General features: G+C 37.8%; 1 protein-coding gene across 4 annotated transcripts in view; it reads left to right on the plus strand.

Moving 5' to 3' along the window:
* Positions 1-26,934, plus strand: part of LOC149548037 (uncharacterized) — a 284,910-nt gene that overhangs the window by 91,455 nt on the left and 166,521 nt on the right. For 3 of the 4 annotated variants that reach the window (XM_089792058.1, XM_089792059.1, XM_089792061.1), the window contains one exon: positions 1,994-2,121. The exons of the other annotated variant lie outside the window; for it this stretch is intronic. In XM_089792058.1, the coding sequence (XP_089648184.1) occupies positions 1,994-2,121 (128 nt within the window). The remainder of the gene's footprint in view (positions 1-1,993; positions 2,122-26,934) is intronic. 4 annotated transcript variants of the gene reach the window in all.

A 26,934-nucleotide genomic window follows, 5' to 3' on the forward strand; every position in this document is an offset into this window, starting at 1 on the left:
TGGGGGGCTTGGCGAGTTTTTGCATTTGGTGAGTTTTCCAACTATGATCACTAGTAGCAGTGATTTGTCACACTACAGGTTTAGTAATATGACATTGTATCATGTGTTCTATGATACCACATGCTAAGGAGATTCAAATAGATTTAGAGTATCAATTCTTGCTTGTTCATCTTTATTGATATTGCTAGATATGGTATATCTCAGTATGATTATCAAGTTAAGAGGGAGTGTTAATTCTGTAACTTGTTATAATACTGATCTGAACTATCCGATCTGATATGGCATGATAAGCTAAAGTCTTTGCTGTGTTTTCCTTTATAAGATTGGCGTTTTAGGATTTTGTTTTAATACTAAACTAAACATAATTTTTTATGTTTGTAATTAAACTTAAATCATTCCTAGAAAGTTGCTGACTGCTAGAGGTTGGGCAAATAACTTTGGAAGAGACATGTCCTTTCTAAGGACATGTCGCTTGACTCCTATACTTATAGAGGGTAAGGATGAAGTCTAAGAGCACACAAGAACAAAGATAAGTCTGCTCCATAGTCATTGCTGCCCTCAAACAAAATTGCAGAAGTAAAAGACGGAATTCTGAATTACATTTCTAATTCAATCAAAGGCAATACTTTGAAGTTATTCTGAGCAAATCACAAGGAGAAGAAGATAAAATCTAGTCTATATTCAGTCATAGAAATTGCAGAAACTCTACAAATACTAATTAGTTGTTTTGAGTTCGGTTAAAATATGATTAGCTATGAGGTGATTCAGTTATATGTTTCAGAATCATTATAAGAGGTGCGATAACATTTGTTATGCAGATAGATTTTCTGGGATTGATTGTGTAAAGAAATATTTACAGAATCAATCCCAGAAAATTTATATGCATCAATATGGATTGTGGAAATCTGATAGACTTAACATTTGTTATGTTAACAAATAGAGACCATTAAAAGACAAGACATGATTCTTCATTGAAATGATTACCAAGAGGCATGAGTCATGTCAATCCCTCATGACATTTCGTGCCAAAGGGAGGATATTAAAGAACAATCATCATCAAATAACAGGGTTACACATTCCCATAGAGCATTTGATCTCACACACAGCAAAGTAAATAAGACATTTAGCATTCCATTAGCATATAGCATTCATAAAATGAACGATAAATAAACATATATCCTCAAAACATTCGATTTTGCAGCCAGCAGAGGGGACAGGAAAATCTGCATTCCATTAATGTATAGCAGTCAAAAGGGAGAAGTAGTGATTACCAGATCAACAGCATGAAATAAGATCGCCACAAATAGATCCTTACTTCAGCATTCAATCTATCATAGAAGATTTATGATACCAGAGATGCAAGATAGATTCTTCTAAAGTAGAGGATCCATTTATTTGAGCAAGAGAAAGAATTGAAGGGATTCAATCCCTTTCCACACTTTGATATTAACAACAAATGTGATATATCAGTGCAAGACAAACTTAGATTTTGGCAACCAATAGAAGCTTATTCATTAAGGAACAAGGCAATGTTTGACATTGGAAGAGGGGTCATTACATACCTAGGGTGTTTGGATATTATTACTGTTGATATTGTTGCTGCAGTCCATTATTTTTCATTACTTGAAAACTGGTATGTTGTATTCATGTTTGTAGTCAGATTTATCCATTTGGGCATCTTCAGTTTTATCTTTGCAAAGCACTTTTGGATTAGGACTGATTTTAAGTATTCAAAATTGCAAGCAATTCATAGGTATTGCTGCTATGGTATTGTATCTATTGTGATTTAAATCTCCTCTTTCCATTCTTCTATTATCTCGATCAAACATTCTCAAAACACACTCAAAATTCAAAAGAAAAACTAAGGAGAACAGGGCTGCATATTACACATTTTTGTAGTTTCCATTGTGACTTGGGTTAGAAAAATGACTTGTTTCTGATATATATATATATGGTTCCATATCACAACTAAATTCTTGTGGTCTTATTCCAGGTTGGTTATGAATTTGATTTTTTGAGGGAAGCAAAATCCATGGAGATGATTGGTAAATTCTTAAATACATATAATAAGGGTAAACCACCAGTGATTGTACCACGACCTATTTCGGGCATGGTCACTAGGTACTACTCTTAGATAAAAGGTTTTCTTCTTTCATTCAGACCATATTAATATATTAAATATTTTTATAGTATATTTTTTAGAGTTTAGTAGTTAAATCTTGTATATTTATTTATATAACCTTTTTTTGTATTGCAGTGATTCCTATAACAAATTTGCTAGTTTATTATGGTTTCCCAGCCGAAATGGCCTGGTTTGAGTACTAACCCAAGGATGTAGGAGAAGCATAAAAAAGGGCTAACCCTCCCTAGTATAAACTGTCAACACCAGTTTTGATATATTGATTAAGTAATAAAATGAGTTTAATGGCATGTAATAGTTTTGCACGCTGAAGGTGATATCATGTAGGCATCTTGTTACACTCGAGGTATTTAGAGTAATTTGGTGTATTATATGTTTGATCAAGTTGTATGGGTGTTTCATGTTTGATTAGCTATTTTTAGTTAGTCTTTATCGGTACAAGTTCTAAAATTTTAGTCCAAATTATATATATCTATATCTATATATATATAATGCAAGACTTTCTGTGGGAAATTGTCTGGTAATCTTCTATGGATATTAAATTTGTCTATATTCTGCAGAATCTAGATTATACATGCCATGTATATGACTTAAATGTTGAGCTTGATAAGTACCTAGGCATTTGATATTATGGACAATGGAGATGCCAACTTGTATACACATTTCCCAATCAGGTATCTACTTTCTTTTTGCCACACAAGGGAATCTATTGGGACCCTTTCTGATAAAACAGGAACACATCAAAAGAACTAAGGATCAAAAGTCCCAAAAGACTAAAACTTAAATACCCTAAGATTCCAAAGAAGCCCAGCAAACTGAAAATTGAGAAGACACCTTGAAACTTCAATTACCAGGCTGTGGATACCTCAACAGCTTACCTGAAATAAAGAACTGTTCAAATCTGAAGGATTGTCAAGAATCAAGCATGTTTGAGATCAGTTTTCTTCCTCTTTGAGAAAGAATAGCCTCGGTCTATGTGAGCCTCTCAACATAGACTTTAAGCTTCCAATTTCCTCTCCCTATGCTTTTTCATAGAGCTATAGTTGTGTATTCTTTTTCTACATTCTGATTTTGAGATGATGAGAATGTCAATAAAAGGGAACTGGTCTTCCTTTTCTTCTGCTACATTCAAAACTCTTTCTTTTAGCTACTCTTAGCCATCAGCCTACACAGAGAACTCATCTTCTTCAAGTAGAGGCAGAGCAAACATCTCCTTCAACTGAAACAGATGCCGAGTCAGTGTAAAATTCTTATCAAGCTGCCTATGCTGTTTCATGCTACAATTTGGAGAAGAATAGGTATGATGCTTAGGAAGGTCCTTGGTTTATACAAGAAAAAAACTGAGGGGCTTCCTTACAAATGTTTTCACTCAAACTTTCTGGGAAATTAAGGTGGTGGATTGCCCTAAGATTTCTCTGGGCTCTTACTCCATGCACTACCAGAACCTTGGGATGGTAAGATCTTAATTGAATGGAAAATTGGCTTAGATGTAACAACTGCCTTAATTTTTATAATTTTTTTGCAAATGAACCACAGCATTAACGAAGTAACTGGACATTCAAATAGAGCGTTTCAGCTATCACAGATTTAGATGTAATTTGCAATATGATTTCTTCTGCTGTTATGAGTTTAATATGATTTACCATATGCTTTTCTTTCATCTTTTACAAATTTGAAGTGTTAATAGAGGTTTCCCTTTAGTGCTTTGCCTAAATCAACATTCAACTGAAGAACACCAATATATACCTTGAAACAGAAAAGTGGATGCAGGTCTTATGTAGCAGAAAGAAGGGTATAGCAGCGATCAGCAATTCACAAAATCCATTATTACATCAACCATGAGACATCCCCAGCTGCAACAGTAGATGTACAAGCGTTCCTTTTCAACAAGCATTCACAAAGGAGATGAACATGTCTGTTGCAGGTCAAGTATGACTGAACAAAGCATCTGTAGCTGACTGAGACAAGGTGATTAGCTCACAGCAAGCTCCTTGAGGCCTGAACCATGCGTCCAGTGGTTAAAACTGACAAAACCCTCAAGATATACCTCCAATCACTTATTTGTCTGCAGTTCTAGAGGTGAACAGACCTGGAACCTTTTTCTGAGTGCATAAACTGATCTGAAATGACAGTACAGGTACTGCAAGTCTGTAAGGCCTCGTTAATGGCTTCCAGCACACTCCAAATAACTGCAAAGCACAGCTATGTCAAACAGCCACAAAGGACAGATGGAGAATGCCCAGAAATTAGAATGTACCTAGCAATACAAAGGAGGTCATAGAAGCCTGTCATACCCATCAAATACAACTCCGAACTACCAGTTGGCATCAAAGACTGGCTCGTTATGGTTGTTTGCCTTCAAAAATGATGAGGAATAAAAGTTTTTAGCTCTGCAAATGACATCCAAACATGTCAAGCATTAACAAGAACCCAAATCAGCTGCTACAGGACATAGAACATGAATTACTTGGCTAACACTCCTCAAAACACCTGACCAGCAATCTCTAAGAAGCCAATCTGATGAATCACGTCCATAAATACCATGGTTACCAGGAGACCCGTCTCCCCCCTAAAAGTGGCGTCTCGGAGACCGAGACGCGTCTCGGAGACTTTTCGCGTCTCCGGAGACCTCAAAAAAGGCTGGAGACTTCATGACGAAGTCTCCTGAAGTCTCCCCGTCTCCTAATCCAAAAAGTGAAGTCTCCCCGAAGTCTCCTAATAAAATATAAATGTAAAATATAATATTAAATAATTTTATATATTTTAGCCCTCATTTAAATGTTTTTAATGCAAAAATCTAAGGTACTATATGAATTCCGTAACAACTGCTTGGTGATGTACGTCACCTACAGGAACACGATAGAAGTCTAAGACAACATATTGGAAGCTGTACAGGATTGCAGTAAAGATCCCAAATCACATAAATTTATGTGGCTGAGGAATTAGGGTGCAAAAACTGTTGTTAGTGCATTAGAAGATAGTATTACGTATGTTACAGAAATCTGATATGCAAATGCTTGATAATAGTATTATTCCTCATGAAAACCAAGCATCTATTTGCTGATAAAGACTCAGCGATAACAGTGATAGACTAGAGGTTTTATGTATGTTAACATGAATGTATTTGGTCCCATATTTCTGTTTTTTCAAGAGGATATCATGTTTCAGTTTGATGTATAAGTCGTATTTGTTATTCGTACCTGTTTATCTGCTGTTGGCAATATCCTAGTACCAATATAGGAATCTTTGTTAGTTGAATCTGTGTAACTGGAAAAAAAACACTATTACAAAATGATTTACTCCCTTTTAAACTAAGCAATCCTAACTCTTAGTTAGAAAATAGAAATCCTAAGTGTGTCTCTATGCATGCATCAATGTTGAATAATTCAATAATTTTCACAAATTTTTTGTAGCAATGCCAATTTGTCAGGTTTTAAAATCTATTTCAGTAATATACTTCTGTATTTGACCGCTTATTATTATTATAATCTTTGACAGTTTGACTCTATGAATCTATTTTAATTTTTAATGTGACAACACTAGTATTATTAATTTATTATTTACTTTAGTCTTTTAGTCTTACGGTATTACTATTTTGAAATTTTCTATTTACTTTTAGTATTAGACTCTATAAGTTTAAACTATTAAAAATTTATTTAAAAATTAAAAAAAAAAAAAAAAAAAATTGCCGTCTCCAAGTACCCCCGTCTCCTATTTGAAAAATTTCCGTACCGGTACCAGTACCAGTACCGGAGACCTCAAAGTCTCCCCGTCTCCCGGTGACCTTGATAAATACCTTCAGTGCCTAACCAATTAGCTACAACGATAATAAACTGAACTGATTTGTGAGCTTGCAATAGGTCTGTAACATCATTAGCAGCTGCCTTTGTGATCTGTGCAATACCCTAAATCACATCCTAAAACTCCCAAAGAAACCTCAAATCTGCTCTTGTTCCTTTCATAGATGAGCTCAATACTCTCATTAGATGTCAAGAAACTGGAAAACTGGCCAAACACTCATAGAACAAGATTGTGAAAAAATGGTGAAATAATATTATCTACCATAGAACACTAATAGATATATCCACCATTTCAAAAATTCTGATGAATATGTTTTGATGCTAATCTAATTCCTTTTCAACACCCAATCAACAGTAACATGCTATACCTTAAAAAAAAGATGGAAAGTTCGTAGCAGTCTGGCAATCATAACACATGCTTCTGTATGAGATATAACAGGTTTGAAAAGACTGATAACAAGACTGCAGGTCTAAAATACCTTTGTTGAAGGTATGACAGCAATGGGAAGCCCTCATGAACACCCCACAAAGCCGCTTAGAGTTCTTGGGAATGAATCAGCTTCTCACACACCCAATCATCACTGAAAAACCTTCAAATAGAAAAAATGGACTATCCATCGGTTTTAAAGTATATTCCAGTCACACACATCTGAATGTGGCACTGAAAAAACAGGGATAACTAGCTAAAAATAGTTACACAACACAATAAACATCACTTGCTGAACGTAGAGAAGGTTGAATATGTTATCCAAGATTAAGATGCCACCAAGAAATGATAAGTTGTATGACCCTATAGAATTTCAGGCTCTTGGAAACAAATTCTAAACACCACAAAAGAGGTTGGTCAACTATTCAAATCTCTTCATATAGTCTCAAGTGGTTTTGAACCCTTTCAAGTTTCAACAACCTTTCCCAGCAATCATGGATGGTAGGACCTACTCAAGGAGAATTGTACAACCAGCATAGAAACCTGTTTTGAAACTCTTTAAAACACATAGAAAACACTGAAAGACAAAGCTAAGCACAACTCACAATTGGTACTTAAATACATAAAAAACCTTCATTTTTAAAACCCAAACTGGGGCTTTGTATACACACAATGATGATTTCTAAGTAGGACCACTCCAATCTAGCTATGGTTTGTATTTCAAGTCCGAAACTAGAAATCTAATAAGGGATTTTGTCCTCAAAAGATGAGGGAAGAGCATGCAAGTTCAATCCAGTAGCATAACAATATGAGAAATCTTTAGCATATGAGCAAATGAGACCCTAGATCTCCTTTAATGGCTTTTGGAGGGAAAAAAGCAATTTGAAATTATAAAAATCATTCCCTCAAAAAGCCCTTTTGAAATATTAAATTGATTTTTTGCTATGTTCCCCCGAGTTTCCGGGACGACAACTGGAGGGGATAGTGGGATGGCAATTTTTTTTCCTAATAACAATAGGGAAAATTAAATTAAATATAGAGAAATTTAAAATATTTATATAAAAACTTGGATAATGCATGTACTTATAGATAATAGAACCTTACAATATAAGAATCAGCAGAATTCATATGCCGAATTTGTGTTACTTTGAGAGTCAAATTCTAGTTTGTTCTAGAAGTCAAAGTCAAAGTCCCCTAGGTGTCCCTAAGTCTCCAAGACGTTTCCAGGACTGGGATGGCTGAAAATATACCATGGACGCGTTCCGGGGTGTAAAATTCCTTATTTCTAGTTTTTGTTCCTGAACGAGATCTTAGAAATAATAATTCATAATATAGTTCAATCTATTTGCAGAACATAATTGCATGGCAGATAAATTTGTTTAAAATAAATTGTTTATCAACTGTAATTGTGCAGTGATTACATTTTAAAATTTGAACTTGAATCTCGTCCAAGAATATTACTGTAGCAGCTTTAACACCTATAGGAGCCCCTTGAACATTATTGCCGATTAAGAAGAGATTCTTGCAATCATGTTCTCCCAATAACTTGTAATACTTTCAGATTTTGGGTCAGTGATATAATTGATTTGATTCACCACATTCCAGTCAAATTGACTTGATTCACCACGTTCCAATTGATTAAAACACAGACGATCTTCCTTGCATATTGCTTACTTAGAAATCACTCGATATACTATCCCGTAGCAACACGGTGAATCTTGAACCGCTTAATCATTCTAATACCATTCTATGGGCCACCACCAATATGCTGACAGATTTATAATTCTTGCAACATGGCATGCGACCACTCAAGGTGAGTGCGGCACAATTTGATACTTGACAAAATGGGTGGAAGTGAGGGCACTCCCTAATAACACCACAATGAGCATTACCTAATTTCTAAATGAGCAAATAGTCACTCGATTTGGTATACCTATATCCATTACTAGTGATCAAGGTACACGCTTTGCCAACCAGGTGACCAGAAACATGACATTGTAATTCTACATATTCCATAACCAATCAAGCCCATACTACCCTTGAGAAAATGGACTGTTTACTGTACGAGGTAAACAGTTTAGTGCATACAGACAATAGACAAAAACATGCAACATAGTAGTACTCCTTTTATTATTCACATATATGCCGAAGAGATTACATAGTGCTTCCAATGATGAGTATAATCATGATCCAAAGTTGTAGATATACCATTTCGAAGAACCTTCTCGAAGGGGCCCGTCGGCTACATAACAACGAAGAACCTTCCCGAAGGGGCTCGTCGGCTACATAACAATTACTGACTACATGCTAATCTACCTGTCAGCTGTTTTATAATTTTATTGACAACATCATCCCCCCCAAAAAGAAAATTCGTCTCCGGACGACAATTACAAAATATCCACCTGTGCCGCTTTCTTTGCTTCCAACTCCTAGGTACACTGAGCCAAGTGTCACTGAACTGCCTTCAACTAGATGATCAGCTCCTCTTGAGCTCTCTATGCATCCACCAAAACAATCTCACGTCCAACACCTACTCCTAGTGCCTCAAGTGTATCACCCCTCTCGAAAGGCTTGCTCTGTCGTTCCCTCCACCTCTGGTACACAGACACTCCATGCCTGTAGTAGCTCCAGGTCTCATCAATTGGTCATACTTCCCACGACAGATAACTGAAGTGACTAGAGGTCTAAGTGGGGTCGAGGGGCAGCGCCCCTGTGGGGTCCTAAGGCAGCACCCCAGGGCGCTCCCTGTCGTGATATAGGGTGGGGTCTAGGGGCAGCTCCTCTGCTGCCAAGACCAAATTAGCACTCTCAAAGTCACACAAAACTCCATGGGACACACCATTTTTGTAATTTTCTTCCGATTCCACACTCTTTCTAGCAATTGCTTATGTTTTACTACCTGTTTATGTCTTTCCCTTCCCTTTGGCATCATGCGTTATTCATTCTGAACATTTTTGATTTGTTGTTTTTTTTTCATTTTTTTTTTGTAAGCTATAGATTCTTCCTCTTCTTGCAGACTCCATTTGTTTTTCTGCTTAGTTAGGTCAGCTATCCCTCGACACATAAATTCTTCTCCTTCTATGGCGTCCGTACGATCCTCCTTCAAGACTTCATGAACGGCTTCTGGGTTCTGTTATCCTCTTGTATTCATCTAATACTGAAACGTACATGCTGTACGAACCATGTGAAACATTAAAAAAAAAAAATATAGTGCATACACATGCAAGGAAGTGGCGTATAGAATAGGTGTAGAGAATGCCGTACGAACTCCTGTCTTGCTACCGTACGGGGTACAATAAAGGTGTTATTTCTCTGCTTCTAATTTCGTACAATGTCTTGCCGTACGGCGATTATATCCTCTGTCTCTGCTTTACTCACTGTACTGTGTCTTCCTCTTGATGTCCGTATGATCTTTGGCTTTTCCGTACGGTTTTTATAAATTATTGGCTTGGTCAAGAAGGCCATACAGTGAAATCCACTGTCCACACACTGTATGAGATCTTTCGTTAACTCTTGTGATGTGTTCATCGTACGGTCATCGTGAGGTACATAAAAGGCTGTATGGCCCTTGGATTTTTGAATATTAATACTTTTTTTGCTTTGCCGTACGATGACTATGGTCTTGTGGCCGTACGGTGACTAATGTCTTGCTACCGTGCAGTGAAATAAAAGGATGACCGTACGGTGTTAATATGCTTACCGTGTTGTCCTGCATTTTGTCACCACAAAATGTAGGTAACAGTACGAAACTTTTTCAAATTAATTTCGCATTTCCTTGAGTTTATTTCATTATTTAATTGGTTAGTATTGATCAACCAATCGGTACCAATTGATACAATGAATCTTTTTATTGAAGGCCTTCGTCAATTTTTTTTGTTTTGCTTTTTGTCGAGCCTTTGTTTGATTTTTGAAGCCTTCACAGTCCGTTCTTTGCTTTTGAGTTTGTGTTTGCTTGTTTTTGGTCCTTTGAATTTGCTCATGTTATGCCTTTCGATTTCCCCTTTGATTCGGTCTAACCTAGAGGTTAATCGAAGTTGTCAGTCAAGAGATATGGTCATTTTAGTGCCTCAAAAGTGGACATTTTAGGTGCAACAACACGAATTAAAAATATGATGTTATATTTTCATTTTGACATTCACTTTTTGAAAATATAACATTTTACTCACTTTTTGTTATGTTTTGAAGTTACTTTTCATTTAAATTTATAACTTAAAGTGACTATAGTGCACTTTATGTTATAATTTTAAGTTGAGTTACTTTTTAATTTTTCACTTAAAGTGACTATAAAACTATATAGTTACTTTTTAAATTTTTGATTTTTAAATCAAATACTTATATAAATGTCACTTTAATATAATATTTATGTATTATATTGATTAATATGATGCATAAATGTTATTTTTGACCCATATTGATGACATTTTTATAAAAATAAGTGAAATGCATAGCTTAAAAGTCTAAAAGTGGACATTTTATGTGCATATGCATGTAAAAAACCATGAAAAGTGGAAACTTTTCATGCTAATGCATATGAAAACTCATTTTGAGGACCTTTTTCAAGTCATTACATCAAAAGCTTGTAAAAGTGGACCTTTTTGATGAAATGACATGAAAAGTTGAGTTTTCATGCTTGTGCATGAAAAATGTGAGATATTATTATAAAATATGTAAGTGACTCCAAAAAGTAAAATTTTGGAGACTTGCACATTTTAAAATATGTAATGGGCTTCAAAAAGTGAGATTATATCTCAAGACATATTTTAAAACATGCATTGGACTAAAAAAGGTCCTCTTTTGCCTTCCAACATGTTTTAAAATATGTAATGAACATAAAAATGTCCTATTATGTAAAGAAAACATGTTTTTGCTTCAAAAACCTCCTATTTTGATCATAACTTTTTATTTTCTCCATGGATTTGAATGAAATCAGTTGCATTCATGATGTTTCGAAGAGGTGATCATTTTGCCCTCATCAAAAATCAAGTTATTGCACCCAAAAATGTGTTTGAAACTCCCAAGCTAGGGCACGTTTTTTGCATAAAACTCCATAAATCTGCCAAGTTTGATCACGTTTTTGCTTGAGATCAAGTCGTTTTTACCTCATCAGTTGATTACATTGGTTGAGGATCATTATTTTGGTGTTAAATCATCAAAACGCTTTACTTTGAAGATCATGTTTTTTGCTTGTTTTGGCAAAAACGGATCAAGAACATGCAATCTTTAAAACATTGCAAGGAGGAGCTAATCTAGGGCACGTTTTGGCACTTTGTTAAATAATCTCCTTGTTTGCTGCCCTTCATCATTCGGATTTTGGAGATTTGAAAAGTTTTCATCATTTTTGAAGAAAATTTCACACAAAGAGCATCGTTTCCTTCATTTTTGGCACATATTCATCATGTAAGTGGACCTCTTCTTTCTTACATTTTAATTCATGCTTATCCTTGCTGATTTTATGCATGAAATCTTTGAATGGTAGCCATTTGTATAAATCTTTGCCTTAGAATATGCATTTTTCCTTTAAATATGAATTTCTTTTTCATTTTGATGTCTTTGGTTCTTCCCCAAGTTCCAAATTCGAATTTCATCTTTGGAGTGCATTGCATCTTGACATGTTTTGAGTTGTTTTCAAAGGTACGTTTTTCTTTTGTTTTGGTTTTGTGTGCTTGTTGCCGATTTTTCTCCATTTGGAGAAGTTGCAAGTTTTTTTCTCAAAAACTTGTTTTTCCTTCATTACATGTGAAAGCGTTATCATTTTTCACATTCCATTTCTATGTCATTACACCTCACATCTCATCCAACAAATGTGATTACATGTTTTTCACCATCATTCGCCATTCACACATGCATGTAATCCCATTTTTCGTTTCCATTTTCATCCATCTCATTTTCCGCTTTCATGCGCACGACACGATTACACGAAATGTCTTACGTGTAATTCTATGTTCCCAGGGGACGCGTCCCCCCTAGAAAAAAACCAGCGTTTCGGGGACGTCCTGGAAACTTCATTGGGGACTTGCATCCCTCCCCAATTTTTTAACACACAGAAAATCAAAAAACTAAAAAAAAGTCACTTTTGCCATCCCCATTTGCCGTCCCCCGCCGTCCCCAAAATTGGCAAAAAAAAATGCCGTCCCGAAAACCTGTCCCGCTATCCCCTGCCGTCCCTGTCTCAGAAACTCGGGGGAACATAGGTGTAATTGCATCTAAAAGGTCCAATTTTGACTAAAAGTCACTTTTTGAAAATTCAAAAAGATGTCATTTTCTCCTCTCCATATGCATTCACACCTCTATGAGCAAATACATGTTTCCATATCTTTTCATGTTTTCCATCTTAGCCTTCATCCGCATATGCATGTAAAGTGTATCTTTCACTCACACTTGCATCTCATTTCACCCTCCACCTTCCGTTACATGTAATCCATTTTCCGTGCAATGACATCTTGAAAGCCCAAGTCACTTTTTGAAAATCAACAATTTTCATTTACACGCATTACCATGCACCAAGCACTTTACTTTCAAAAAAAAAAAGGAGTTAAAAGTGCTGATGGAAAGTAGTTTTGAGTGTACATCCGAACATTGTAAAGAAGGTTTTTAAAGTGTCAAAGACTCCATTTTGTGCTGATCTACAAAGGAGAATTCACGACAACTTGAGCGAGAAAAGATGGATCACATCAAGTTTCCACATGATAATGGACAATTCATCAAAGAGAGCTAGAGGTTGTCAAAAGACACAACACTATGGTTATCAACGTGAATGCAGCAGTACAAGGTACATGAACTCCTAATCCTGTTATCATCTAGGATTGCATCATCAAGTACAAGGCCTTTCAGAATTGTTCTTTTCTCTTCCGTCTTCTTTCTTCTTCTTTCATGTTTGTAGTTGGAGAAGATGCATTACATGAAAAAGTGTAATTACATGTAATGCGAGTTACATGTGTATGTAAAAGATGTAATGTGAGTTGCACGTGCAGTTGCATGTAACCCTATATTTTCTCTTCTAGTTAGACTAGGTCAAAGTTGGTTGAGTTACTCCCACTTTTTCCTCCACCTTTTTCTCAACTCCTGTGCCTCTATAAAGGAGTGCCCCCCCATTGTAAAAATTATCTTTTGTTGTATGCAAGAAAGCTCTGCCACATTTGTGCAAGCATAACTTTGATTGTGTAGTACGAATTTGGGAGAAAAGTGAATAAAAGAAGCAATTGGATTCGAAGCTTTGACTGGAAGCAATTGTGATAGAACAAATTAGAAGCTTTGACTATAATTTGTGCCTATTGTCTTGATTCATGTTATTATTGTGTGTTCAATAAAAGAGCATAGAGAGTTAAGAAACAATTGAAGCCCAAGCTTTGACCAGGAACAATTGTGAAAATCCATAGCTAGAAGCTTTGTCTGTGGCTTGTATTTTCATCGTAATTCGCAAAATAGTTAGATTTTCTTACTTTTAGGAGTCTGTGTCCTAATTGTAAAACTTTTACCATATAGAAGTACAACAGGACTTAAAGCCAAACTGGTACGTTTTGGCTAGCCTTTGAGTTAGTTAAAATTTATCGGTATCATTGTTTCCAGCTCGTGATAGAAGTGTAATTAGAGATTCACCTTGCCCATTATTCGCCTTACGAATAAGTGGATCCTTTCTTGAAAGTTAATAAAAAAGGATAATAGTAACACCCTCTTTATAAATCTCTCAATTTCTTGCTTACCTTGAGTTGATCCAAGGAATAGTGAGAAGGGAAAGCCTTCCCTTTAAGGTAGGAGAGACTCTGTCTCACATGCTGTGGCTGATCATCCTATTTTGCGACTGAATTTTTACCCAAAACTATCGGTTGCAAAATATTCACCCAACATACCGTACGACCATAAGTAGCACTTTAGAAGATCGTACGGTGACTTGCAATAACCTTGTTTTCACTGAATTTTACTGCTCCTCGATATTTGTCGACGATGGAACAGGTCGTGCATGATATATTTTCAATTTGGAACCTTTCACCATTTCTGGAATTTCCTGCATGTCCAATGTCCATAATTTTATTGCTCCGTTATCACCTACTTCTCGAATTTGGTATGGCCCGACCCATTTGACTTTAAAATTGCTTGGTTTGATTTTGTTTTATCCGTCATACTTCAACATCAGCTGCTCCGATTGGAACTTGTTTAGTTTCAGGCCTCTATCGTGCCATGCTTTGCGCCTGTTCTGTGTCATCTTCGTGGCCCATTGTGCTTGCAATCGTCGCTCATCAAGTTTATTTAAGTTACACAATCTCTCCCTCAGGTTTTCCATATCGCCTAGTTTGTTCTCGAAACGGTACCATGAATTCCGTCAGCTGCCACTCCTTGCTGTCAATAACTGTATTCTTGATTTTAGAACCTTCACTCCGTACTGCTAAGGCTTTAATTAAACCCTTTCTCTTTGTTTCCTGTGTAGACCGTATGATGTGTTTTCCTTGTTGCCAACACCTTTCTACTATATCCGTGGTTCGACATAACATTTTCTTTTTGCAGAGTCCGTTTATTGTGTACCGTACGGTGGAATCTTTCCTTTTTTTGGGTTCATACTGTATGTTCTTCTCTTTAGCTTTTGTCATAACTGCCTTTCCTTCTTTAGCTTTTCTGTATTCCTTCGGACATTCATTTCCCTCTTCTTCTCACCTTCGTTGACCCTTAACATATTACAACTCAGAAAGAGCTCGTAATCCTCCATCTGCCAGTGGAAAAGGTTGTTCACTAACTCCAAATCATTGTCTATCGATCCACCTTCCAACCATAGGACTCCTTCCTCATTGGGTTTCAATCATTGCTTTTCTTCATCCTCTTCTTTGGAATTAGATGATACGGCTTCTTCGCCCACCATTTGTGTGTGTAAATCAATAATGAATCGTCGTCCCCTGCTTTCCATTGATAGTGTATTCCATAGTTGTGGGACTCAGACTCGCCTTTGACTCGGAAAGGTCAAATTCCGACTCGGACTCGGACTCAGCAAGGACTCGAAAAATTGAAAACCCATGAAATTCAAAGATTTTTAAGGATTTTAAGATTGTTTCATATATCTTTTAGTCAATTAACATCAAATACATAGTAATTGAGATAAATAGAAGTTACTTAATACACATACACAATTTTGCATAGATCACATAAGTATAAAAGCGAATTTTTGAAGAAAAAAAACTAAATAACACAATATAAAGTTATAAACAATAAAGTAATAAACATAGTGTCACTCTAGTGTCAGATTCAAATGTCTACAATATTCATGGATTACAAATTCCATGGTATCAAATTTATAAGTTCAAAACATATATCATAATCAAAATAACAACTAGAAGACTAAGGCTCATAGTAGTCTATGTCCTCTTACAAGTGTGCCTAAGATAAGTCATGGAAGACTTTAGAGCCATCCTCTCTCCCTGTGTCTGTGGCTGAGTTTGAACTTCATCCTCATCCTCATCCTCATCATCATCCTCATCCTTACCCACATAATCCTCATCATTAGACTGGGATCCATCACTCCTAGCCTCAGGGTCTTGCACTCTGTCTCCTTGCGCTCTAGCCTCCTCAACTGCCATTGCTACTGCCTCAACCTCCTGATCCACCTGATCTACCCACTCCACATCTTCATCACTGAAGACAGGATCAACCATTTCTATGTTCCACTTTGTATGAGGATCGACATTCTCTAATACAATCGGTGATGTATCGGTGCCAAGGATTTGTCTATGGTGAAGACGAAGGTTGTAGTAAACAAAGATAAGATCATTTAATTTTTTCACTACCAACCTATTGCGCTTCTTTGAGTGTATGTGCTCAAATAGGCTCCAATTACGTTCGCATCTTGATGCACTAGATGGCTGGCTCAAGATGCGAATCGCAATCCTCTGTAAATTTGACACCTTTGTGCCAAAAATCTCCCACCATGCATCTGAAACAAGAAAATTTTGAATCATATCAATAACTTTGAATTTATCAAATTAAAATGGTAATACCGTAATAGAATTACTATTAAAAATTAGGATGTAGAATCAAAGATTTTTAGTATTTACCAGGCATCAATTCTGTCCTACTTTTCTTGCACAACTCCCGTGCAAATAAGTCCCCTTGAGCTTTCTTAAACAACTCAATCTCACGGACTATATCTGTTCCAATTGCTGAATCAGGTGACATTCTCTCTATAACATTGTAGAGGTCGTTCCACACCTCATCATCAGCCTTGAAATGTGGGTTGAATTGGTATGCTGGATTAAGGAAGTAGGCCGCTGTATGTATAGGCCTGTGAAGTAGATTGTGCCAATGTCTATCAATGACATCCCATATAGGCTACACCTATCTCGATTCCCTGCAAAAAAAGAGCGAATGATCTCCTTAACCCTATCCATGCCCTCATAAATGTAGCCCATTGAGGGCTTCTCTTCATCAGCAGTTCGTAGGAGAACAACAAGCGGCTTTACACATTGCAATTATTATGAAAGTTGGAAAAGAAATAATCAGCTTTAAGTTTTTCTCTAAAAAATGAACAATAATTTATAACATAATTTTGTAAACAAAATAATGTTGAAATGAGGACAAAAAGGAAAATTACCGTCACAATATCAGCAATCGGTGTCCAAAAAGAAGCCTCAGCAAAAACATAATCAACTGCAGCAATCCCCGCAGTGGTCTTTGCATATGATGATGCAATCCACTCCTTACTAACAAACATGCCTCTCAAACCTCCCTTTGAATCAAGCAAAGATTTCAATATGAGAAAATTGGTTGCAAATCTAGTGACCCCTGGACGAGACAACTTTTGCCCATTGTGTTTCCTCATGAGGTTGAGGACCCATGTATGATTATATATGAATTTGCATACACTCCTTCCTTGCTCTATAACTGTTTTTATCCAAGGGATTTTAGCAAGATCCTCTAACATGAGGTCAATGTAGCGAGCAACGCAAGAGGTCCAAAATAAGTGAGGGTGTCTCTCCATAAGAAGTTTTCCTACAGCAACATAATTTGTTGCATTATTTGTAACTATCTGCACCACATTCTCCTCACCCACGTCCTTTATCACTTCATTCATTACCCCACAAAGATATTCAACATTCTTTGTTTTTTTGAGGCATCAATTGATTTCAAAAAAACCGTGGCACCTGAAAATAAAATAAAATTTGTTTAATGGTTAATGATGAATCATAATTTATAAATTCATATTTTATAAACTTAATCACTTAAGTACAAGTTCTATTTCTAAATTTTTAATGTCTAAGACTCTAAGTACAATTACGATTTACTTGATGAGGAGACAAGAAAGTTGAGGAGCATTCTACTCTTTCTATCAGTCCAATCATCAGTCATGATGGTTTAACCTTTCCTCTTCCACACCTCACGTTGCTCCTTGATTTCAACTTCTACATCAGCCACCCTTTGGTTCAAAATAGGGCCTCTTAGTGCTTCAGCAATAGGGGCTTTGAACCCCGGACCACAAACAGCAACAACATCGATTCCAATTTGCCAATAAGGGGACCTAAAATAAATAGAATAAAATTTAAAGTTAAACAAATTGGTATATTATAAATAAATTTGAAAACAAAATACAAATTAAAATAAACAAAATAAGCAAATTATTGTTTCTTGAAAGTTGAAACTTTGAAAGCAAGAGAAGACATAAATTTAATTTTAAATAAATAAGTACCTTGCTGCATTGAATGAAATGTTGTTGTAGATGAAGAAGTCTCCAAGTGCCAATTTTGCATAATCATGTTTATCCTTGTTCAAACCCATGCCCTCAAGCAATGGTTGTGCACCTGGAGCCATGCGTAGAGCAAACATGGAATCAATTGTCGATCTTTGCTTACGAATGCGAGGCCCAATGATCCCACTCGTAGAAGCAGTGGCATCCGTAGGTGGAGTAGGGGATAATGGAGAGCGAAAACTAGAAGATCCCTGTTGGGCTCCGGCTAGTTGTGCCATTTCTTCATGTTGCTTATTTTTCAATTCTCTTTTCTCCATTTTTTCCTCTAGAAGAGCTTGCATGTCTCACATAACATCTTGGGGTACATCTTTGCATTTTTTAGCATCATGTCTAGGTATATGTGCTAGGTTGTACTTCAATCTATTTATTCCTCCCCCATTATACACTACACCGCAATGCCAACATGTAACAACTCCTTTTTTGTGCCCCGGCATGGCATGTTTCCAAGCCCTATCCCTTGCTATTGCACTTGGGTCTACATTAGGGTTAAATGGAGGCCTAGTTCCACTTCCTCAGCCTGAGACATAATGTCAAAATTCAATGTGTTTGCTGCTAGCTTGCTGCAATATGAATGTAAACAAATTTAGAAGTAAAAAATAGTAGATAGTAGTAGACTAGTAGTAGAGAGTAGAGACCAAACAAATTTAAACAAAATGAGAAGTAAAAATACTAAAAAATACGAATGTAAAAGTTTAAAACATAGTACAAAACAAGTCAAACAACACAAAGAAATGCAACTTGTAGGTTACCTCTTCAAATTTGCACAAACAATGAAAATGCAAGTTTGTAAAAACCTCCTCCAAATGCTCCCTTAAGCTCCTTTCAATGCTTTATTGCAAGTTACAAAGATGCACAAACCATTAGCAATCAATACGGGAGAGCCAACCAGTTTTGCTGATTTCTCTCTCAAAACCCCAATATTCTTCTCTAACTCTTTCCTCTTTTTTGTGAGCACAAGCAAATGGTGGAGTGACCTTTTTAGGTCAATAACATGTTATAAGAACCAAAAAAGTCCACATTAAACAAAGCATTTTTTATTTTTTTCACTTTTTCCTACTTGGCCGCCGGCAAGAGTTCATGCCTCGGGACTCAGTGAGTCTGGTGAGACCATGGACTCGGCGAGTCCGAGTGAACTCTGCCAGGACTCAGCCGAGTCCGAGTCAAGAGGCAGATTGCCTCGGAAACCATGACTCTGCCTCTGACTCGGCAAGTCCCATTACAGTAGTGTATTCTTCTTCCAGTCATACTTAACCCTTGCTTGTACAAGCCATCCCCGGCCCAAAATGCGTCATATCCTCTCCTCTTTAGCGGGATGACGATGAAATCGAGTAGGAACAGCTGTGTTCCAATAGTCATTGGTTGTGCCATTAGGATTCTGAGAGGTTTAATGTTGTGTTGGTCTGCAGTTAGTAATTGGAACGTAGGTGACTACAATGTCGGCTGTCCCAACTTCTTCCTGGTTTTTTCTGGTAGGACGTTTACAACTGAACCTCTATCCACAATTGTGTTTGAAAGGACCATTCCTAATATACCCATCTCTATGACTGCCGGATGCCATCCGGATGTGAGCGCTAGCAACATTGGGTCCGTTGTACTTGCTCCACTTTCCTTCTCCCTTCCATGTTCTCCTAATAATTTAGCAGTTGGAGCGGTGTTTGTGAGTGCCGATCGAAGTTGAGGTATTATGAGGATCATATCATTTAACTTGACTGGTATTTCAATTTGTAATATCTGCCATATGATGTTTTATTCTGCACAATTCCTCGTTAAGGTACCGGTAGTGTCCTTCAATTCTGATTTCTTTGCCTGTGTTGCTTTCTCAATTTCCGCCCACGCTTCTTCGAATCTCTTCTTTTCTTTCGTCGGGTCGGGGTACAGTTTTGCTTGTTTCCGTGTGATTGCTAGAACCTCCTCTTCGTCCGTCCCGATGGTGATCAAATTCACTCTTGATTTCGGGCACTTGGCATCTTCATGATCTCCAGGACCGCACCATTTGCATAACAACTTTGGTGTGTTTGCTAATGTACAGTTCCGTGCAAAGTGGCCCCACAAATTGCATGCTCGGCATTGAACCATCGGGCGGCCGTTTGCATTGTATTGAATTCGGCTGCAGCTCTCATTATTATTGTTGGTATTTTTGTTTTGCCCACTTCTATTATTTTTGTACCCACCTGAAGTAGCACCATCATTGCTTGCGTTTCCACTCCCTCCTGACGCGGAAGCTTCCTGTGTCAGGAGCACTTGTTGATGCCCTCTTGTTTTCTATTGAAGGGGCATTCTTTTGTCGAATGTCCCATAATTTGGCAGATGTCACAGAACTGGTTTTTCAGGCAGGATCCCTTCGTGTGACCTTTTGTGCACCATAACTCGTTTCCTTTCATCTCTTTTTGCATATTCTTAAATTCCTTCATCATTCTGATCATATCCTTTTGGAGAGCTCGGACCTTCTTGATGCCCTTTTTGTCACCACTGCTATCTTCTTCCGAAGATGCGTCATCTAAGTTGGATGAGCTACTTTTTTTCTTTTTCATTTTCTGTTCACTCTCTAAGTCCATTGCCTGATTGTATGCTTCAGTGTATGATGATGGCAACACAATCTTCACTTTCTTCCTTAACTCCGGGTGTAATCCTTCAATGAACTATCACTTTTTCAGCCCATCTGCTAGTTTACTTTCCATTTTATTTATTAATTCTTTTAGTTTCTTGAAATATACACGGACTATTTCATTTTTCCCTTGCTTTGTGGTGTAAATTTCTGCTACGATCTCGTTGTCGTCTCGCGGAAATTGAAACTGAGTGATAAACTCCTTTTTAATTCCCACCCATGTAGTTAATTTTTGGGGATCAACATCCGCAAACCAATCAATTGCCACACCCCTTAGGGTTGCTGGAAATTGTCGAACCCATTCATCTGTGTCGGTTACGCCATTCGCCATCCAAATTGTTTCGCATGTCTTACAGTGTCTGATTGGATCAGTTGTTCCATCACCATCAAACTTTGGCAATTTTTCCTTTGGTCTGGCCATTACCATTCGAGTTGGAGGTACTTTATGTGTACCCGCTTTGCTTTGCACACCTGCGCTGTTCTGCACACCCTCGCTATTCTGAACACCCACGCTGTTCTGCACACCTGAGTTGTTCTAAACACCCGCGCTATTTCAGATAATCCTCTTATTTCCAGCAACCGTGTTACTTGGTGAAAAAAGGGTTTTACTCAAGCGAAGTTGTTCATTCTGGAAGTGTATCGGGACGAAGAGTTCACTCCATGCTTGTGCTCCCTCGGCACTCTGAGCCGTGCGAGCTAATTCCCTTCCATCTGGATTCTCTTCCCTCGGCATATACAAGTTCATAAATTCCTCCCTTGTTTCTTCCACCAAATTCAACTGCTGTCGAGTCTCTTCCAACAATTTCTCGATGCTTCGATGTCCGTCGGCAATTTTTTGAAACCTCCATTTGTGTTTGGCCTGTTGTGCCAAAATTAAAAGTTTTTGTGTGGTACGTATTCCATCTTTTCCCTTTATCTTATTTCTATCCTTGTTAAGCTAATTCGACATTAGTCTTCATTCCTCTGCCTTCGTTCCAGGTCCATTGGGCAACGACGCTAAATGTTTACCATACGGGGTAAACGGTTTAATGCATATAGATAATAGACAAAAACATGTAACACAGTAGTACTCCTTTTATTATTTGCATATATGCCGAAGAGATTACATAGTGCTTCCAATGATGAGTACAATCATGATCCAAAGTTGTAAATATACCATTTCGAAGAACCTTCTCGAAGGGGCCCATCAGCTACATAACAACGAAGAACCTTCCCGAAGGGGTCCGTCGGCTACATAACAATTACCAACTACATGCTAATCTACTCGTCGGCTGTTTTATAATTTTACCGACAACATGGACAAGCTTAATCTATGAATATAGTGTTGGTTATAGTATTGTACAAGACATTTGGAGGAGGAGATTTGGAAGAACGACTTTCGTTTATGCTCTAGGCATACCAAACTACCTACAAGACAACAAAATAGGACACACCATTTCAGCCAATGTATGACCAAGTGGCAGCCATACCGACAGAATATAAGTGCTAAGCCTCATGGTAGTAGTAGAAAATAGACGGGGAGATACAAAGAGTGTCAAAGAACAATTGTTCAATCTGATGAAGTTGGATGAATGGTGAATGACTGCACAATGAGTGACAAAGGTCCCGCAACAAAGAAGCAAAATTTGGCATGATAAACATCTTGGGCAAATGAATCTCTAACCAAGCTAGCTAGTTCTCAAGTATAACGACCGTAACAACATTAAACTCGAGTTCAAAGTTCATTTGCTAGGCCATATGAAGCAAAGTAACAAGAATCGGAATCGGCAAGGTCGAATCAAATCGTGAATCGGCCATGAATCGGAATCGAATCGGCCATGAATCGGAAAATTTAAAAAACCCTTGAAATTTAGTGAGTAACTTATTTCATAAACCCTTTATCGCTGATTCGATTCACCGATTCACAAAAAATCGTTTGGCTTGAATCGAATCGCCGAATCGCGTGAATTGCATGAATCGCCGTGATTCTTGGAACTATGATATGAAGTAAGAGAAGTGGGAAATAATGGGGTTGTTATGCTTGCAATGCTAGAATTAGGCCTATCAAGGAACCAATGAACAAATCCAAATTGAAGTCGTATAAGGAGAGGGAGCTATGTGTTGCAAAGATTAGTATGCTAGGATACGTAATGAAGGGAGTCTGGACTATTGACCAAGAAAAAGAGTTTGAATAGGATCCTGTAATAACTGAAGAACCATATAGATTGGACTTAGTGTGGGATAAACCCATGATGATCTTGAAGGAGTGGTTAACCATAAAGCATGTAGATGGAATTGTAGTCCCGAGGATACACAAACACCTCACTCACGCATTATTTCCCCTTGACCCTCTAGATGAGAATGAATGGATATTGGTGATGGTGAGCACCATATGAAGGAATGAGGGAAGGATTCATTGCCTATGACATTAATGAAGAAGTGTAAGAGCGACAAATGAGGTAGCAAGCATATAGAAGATATATTCCTATGAAAAACATAGAAGAGATTTTTGTAAACGAGTATGTTGTCACCTTGGGACCATGCTTGAAAGTGGTAGTAATAAGAGAAGACATATTTATCTCCAAAGGAGACGACTATGTAGATCAATTAATTAAGAAGTGTACTAAGGAGGGGAGAAAAGCACCCTATAAAAGCAATCCAAATGCTATGTGGTGAGTGATTCCAAATAGATAGTACGACACCAAAAGTGCGAAGGGTGATATGTAGACAAAAGCTTTAAGGGGGTAGGGTCCGCACCCCTAGTAGACAAGATCTTCGACTTAGAATAGTTGAGAACACAGTGAAAATGAGTGCTATAAGACACCCCTAGGTACTTGCTTGTGGCAGTATGCATGAGAGGTAAGTGTTCGAGGGGATGAGAAAAAAAGATTAAAGAGGAAGCAAAATGAAGATGCTGAGGGATCCACAAAGAAGCTCAAATCTGGAAAAAAAGGTAAGAAGGCGAAGCAAATGAAGAAAATGCACTTAAAAGGGAAGGGTGTAAAAGCCAAAGAAGAGTGTAAAAAAAATTTAAATGTTCAACACCATTGATTTTTTTAAATTTGAGCAGAATTGAAATAATCGAAGTTAAAATAATACTAAGTAAATGGCTTGGAGAGGTAGAGACGAAAAAGATCCTAATTGAACAACAAATGAAGGAAGGAATAATAAAGGAAGTGAGAAAATAAAACTTAATATTTTTTTATTAAAGTTGTGGGCAAGCCGACCCTAATGAAAGCCTATAAAGGATCCCCATTGCAAGAATAGGAACATTATTGCACAAAGCCTAGGTAAAACCTTGAGGCAACACAAAGGTGGAATACATTGGTAGGAGGCTGTATTGTCGTAACATAGGATCACCATACACCTTGTGCAAGAGGTATATCCTGTATAGGTGAAACATGTCAAAATTAGACAAAAGGCAAGAAGGAATTAAGGAAGCTTACAAACAACCATTCCTAGTCCTGTACGAAGCTCAAACAATTATTCCGTACAAACAGTACTATTGGTACAATAAGCACAACCCTCGTAATCCTCCCTAATCACAATATGGCTTGCACAACACACCCTACAACTTGTTGTGCAGCTGGAAGTGAGCGTACGAGAGCTGAAAATAAGCACACGAGGAAAGTGGTGAAGCTGAGTACGCAGGGGAGGTGAGGAGAGTTGTATGATGTATGAAAGGCTTCGCATTGTCTGTACGAGTTGAATGGATGGTTGCAACTTCGTTTCTCTAGTTTGTATGACCGTCGAGGAGAGAGTCTGCTAGTTGGAATTAAGAATTCACCAATTGGTAAGGAAGTTATGAGGCTTGCAAAACATGGTAAGAGGGAGCTTTGGGAACCCTAAAAGGGGCATACATGACATTTGCTATAAAATCAAGAAGAAAAACACATCATTGCAATGACTAGCAAAAAGAAGAGCAAGGGTAAGGACAAAGGTGAAGTAATTACAATAGAGAATGTCATAGTCGAAAGCTTCACTGGAAGTGAATGCAGAGCGCGATGGGAGGCCACAAACGAGAATCATCCATTGAGGCTTGCATTACACAAGGATGAAGTAGATAAAATCATTTTCATGCCTAATTTTAATTTGAAAGAGTTTTAACCAGTCTTGTGTGCCATGGTTCATGGCTATGACAAAAGCACATACAAGTCTATAGTGAAGTATTTCCATCAGATTGTCATGGTCTTATAGTTCACAAAAGAATTTAGTAAAGTTTTTAAGGTACCAAATAAAGGACATTCTGCAACCAAACCTTCTAAAATGTTTCTAGGGGACAAGAAACAATTGTTTGAACTCATGTGTAGGAAAGATTTAATAGAGAAACAATGGTTTGAAAAAAAAGCTTCATAGCCAACCCATAGTGGTGATGCATAATGGAGATATGAAGAAAAAACTCATAGGCACAAGTAGGACATGAGACATTTCCATATGGATGTTGTGTCAAATAAATGGACTGGGTAATGGTAGGATATATAACTGGGCATAGTTATCGTCAAATAGGATTAAGGTGTTCTTGCAACTCAAATATAAAACATTTTACATGCCTCAATGCAATATGGTTGTGTTTTTGGATGCACTTCGCACACAGGTGGCACTTAAGTATTGGGGTGCCTTTATACCTGCTAGCCGAGTGGAGTCGTACAAGTCGACAATAAGCTATTGGTTACATTTAGACACATTTTCAGCAAGGAGCTTTGAATTGCTTAGGAAGAAAGCAAGGTAAGAAATCACAATGAGCACACTTAACATAGAAGAAGGGGAAGAGGAAGATGACAACTCTTAGGACGAAGAGACAGGTAGATATGACACCTCTTTGAGTTCAGAGGAAGAGGAATTTTGGATGGCACCTTGTGCACTATAAAGGAAGGAGTGGTATAGGAAGGTGTTGTATTAGAGGACACAAGGGAAATGTAAGAGGAGATCGAGTTTTTTCCTATTCAAGAAGGAGCACCATCAAGATTTGTACTTGAAAAATGCACTAGAGGTACCAGAAGGTAATACCTCCTGAAGCACATAAACATGTGGAAGGAACTTGATGCTCAGATGGAGGCGATATGATAGAAGGTTGGCAGCAGAGTTGTCAGTGGAGTTGTAGAGATGGCAATGGAGTTGGCAACGTAGTTGACAGTTGAGTTGGTGATTGCATGGGCAGTGGACTCGACATGGGCATTAGGCTTAGTAGTGGAGTTGGCAGTACCATAGCTGTTGGTAGTAGCAACATACTCAAAAGAATGCAAGTTGCTAGTGGGATGGCAGTTGGCAGTGAAGAGATGATAGTTGGCAGGACATGTAAATTGCTAGCCTTCCAAGATTGGGGGTGAAGAGGATATCTTTGACACCATGCCAATTGTCAGTAGTAGCACACTTGGACCCATCGAAACAAATACCACAAGCGAAGATAATGGCTCTCCCATTTAGAAAGCAAGGAGCCCATGCCATTAGGATCACTACCTCATAGGGGATTGAGATAGTATAGTTGGTTGGACTCGTGATCACTCCCAAACCAGTAGTGATGCCTTCCAACTCGATAGCCACTCCATCCATAGTAGTTACTACCATAGTGGCACTAACTGTGCCTACTTTACTTCCTGGAAGGGAGTAGGAATAGGGTGGAATGAATAAAAAAGTAGACAACCTCCTAGCAAATGTTTAGATGGAGGTACAGGATATCCCACCTCCCTCCTCCACTCTCATGATGGGGCAACTCGAGGAGGAAGCCACCCGAACCAACAAGAAGTAGGAAGACAAAGCAACCGAAGAGAGTCCTACCCCTTGTTTTGGGGACTATGCCCAACAGTTCCTGATGGAGTTGGAGACTATGAATTTGGCCACACGAGACATGGTCGAGAAAGCTAAAGAGTTGGACATGGGATCTTTGACTCTAGCAGCGCTGGCATTGCTGAAATTTATAATAGAAGGCTGCCAGGCAAAATTCATGGAACACTTCTCAAGGCAAGGATGACTTGACATAGAGATGAAAGACAAGGAGTGAGATTGGAGTATTCCTCAAGTTATGATTGGACTTAAAGGGCAGATTGGCATGGTAGACATTCGCATCAGGATGGAGCAGACCATTAGAAATACATTCCTTCAGTTGTAGAGAGTCACATGGCAAGATTGCAAAGCACTAGGTGAGCAAGACATGCTACAAAAAAGATTATAGGAACTTGAGATTGAGTTGAGCCAAGAAAAGACTACAGTACTAGAAAAGGACTATAATTTGGCGATAAGAGTGAAGGATTGCATGGATGCGGT

The sequence above is a fragment of the Cupressus sempervirens genome, chromosome 7 (genome assembly GCF_028749045.1).
Source record: "Cupressus sempervirens isolate cs-2001-9-10 chromosome 7, ASM2874904v1, whole genome shotgun sequence".
NCBI classification, from domain to species: Eukaryota; Viridiplantae; Streptophyta; class Pinopsida; order Cupressales; family Cupressaceae; genus Cupressus; species Cupressus sempervirens.